The sequence below is a fragment of the Egretta garzetta genome, unplaced genomic scaffold (genome assembly GCF_000687185.1).
Source record: "Egretta garzetta isolate BGI_Z169 unplaced genomic scaffold, ASM68718v1 scaffold29, whole genome shotgun sequence".
In the NCBI taxonomy this organism is placed as follows: domain Eukaryota; kingdom Metazoa; phylum Chordata; class Aves; order Pelecaniformes; family Ardeidae; genus Egretta; species Egretta garzetta.
Window position 1 is genome coordinate 901,563 of NW_009260796.1, and position 1,372 is coordinate 902,934.

Here is a 1,372-nt window from a genome sequence, read left to right on the forward strand (position 1 = left end):
GGATGGAGCCGGCTGTGGTATCTAATCCAGCATCTGTGTGTTGTGGGGCTGACAGTGCCGAGACGTTCCTGATGGGGTTTTTGGTGTCGTTTGCACATACTCAGTGTTCTGGTTCTGGGGCTCTTGGTTTCCTCCTTGTTTTGCGGTGCCTGATTTTGCAGTGCGTGGTAACATCAGGATCCTGCTGTTTTCTGGCAGTCTGCAGATTTGGGAGCCTGTTGTGCCACGAAAACATGTTTGAATCAATGGACTTAGGAGGCCAGCAACCCTGATGGGGTTTTTGGTGTCGTTTGCACATACTCAGTGTTCTGGTTCTGGGGCTCTTGGTTTCCTCCTTGTTTTGCGGTGCCTGATTTTGCAGTGCGTGGTAACATCAGGATCCTGCTGTTTTCTGGCAGTCTGCAGATTTGGGAGCCTGTTGTGCCACGAAAACATGTTTGAATCAATGGACTTAGGAGGCCAGCAACCCGGCCACGATCTTCTGGGGTGATCTGGGAGCCTGATGCTGCCTGGAAAGGGCTGGAAGAGGTGGATGGAAGCTGCCCCAGGCAGTGTCGGTAGTGGAGCATTGGAGGAGGGGGCCTGGGGGGGGGCAGGAAAGCTTTGTGTTAGCTGTCTGTTTTCTTGTTTCTAACTGTTTTGTTCTCTCCTTTTTCTCCTCCCCCTTCCCTGCTTTCTAAAGAACATAGGAAGCTTCTTGCTGGTAAGTGGTGGTGCGTCATGCAAAAAAAATACCATTTTGTCCATCCCCCATCAGACTCGCTGGCTAGTCCGTGTCATTCTTCCATCCACCCAGAACGTGCCGGAGCAATAGAAACCTTCTGGAGGTGGGTACCGGCACACCCGTCCCCCACGGCCGCTTGGCTGCGGAGTGTGCGCTCACTTCGAAGGGAGCTATTGCTTTTAGATCACAGTTTGAGGAACTGCTTTCCCCTCTGCCTCCCCATCGCCCGGCCCGACGTTGTTGCCTGGGCTCGATTGGATTGCTGCTGGGCCGTCCTCACACGACGCAAGCCATAGCTGCGGCGGCACCGAGCCTGCGGAGCGCGTGAAACTGTGATCTAAGGACACTTCTCACTTAGTGCTTGTCTCGTATCCCACTCCATCCTCAGCCTCTCACCTTCACCAGCTTCCCCAGGGACGGGACGGGACGGGGGGAGCACTGTTCATGCTGGAGGCAAACCGGGTGGGTTTGCCTCTCGACCTGGCCTGGGGGGTTTTGCGGCGCGTGCTGCACCTGATGTAACTTTTTGGTGCTGGTGAGGCCGCACCTTGAATACTGTGTTCAGTTTTGGGCCCCTCACTACAAGAAAGATGTTGCGTTGCTGGAGCATGTCCAGAGGAGAGCAACCAAGCTGGGGAGGGGTCTGGA

General features: G+C 55.0%; 1 protein-coding gene across 1 annotated transcript in view; it reads left to right on the plus strand.

Annotated features, from left to right (window-relative positions):
* Nucleotides 1-1,372, plus strand: part of AGRN (agrin) — a 162,893-nt gene that overhangs the window by 46,387 nt on the left and 115,134 nt on the right. The window contains exon 2 of the mRNA XM_009646786.2: nt 683-703. Coding sequence (XP_009645081.1) covers nt 683-703 — 21 coding nt within the window. The remainder of the gene's footprint in view (nt 1-682; nt 704-1,372) is intronic.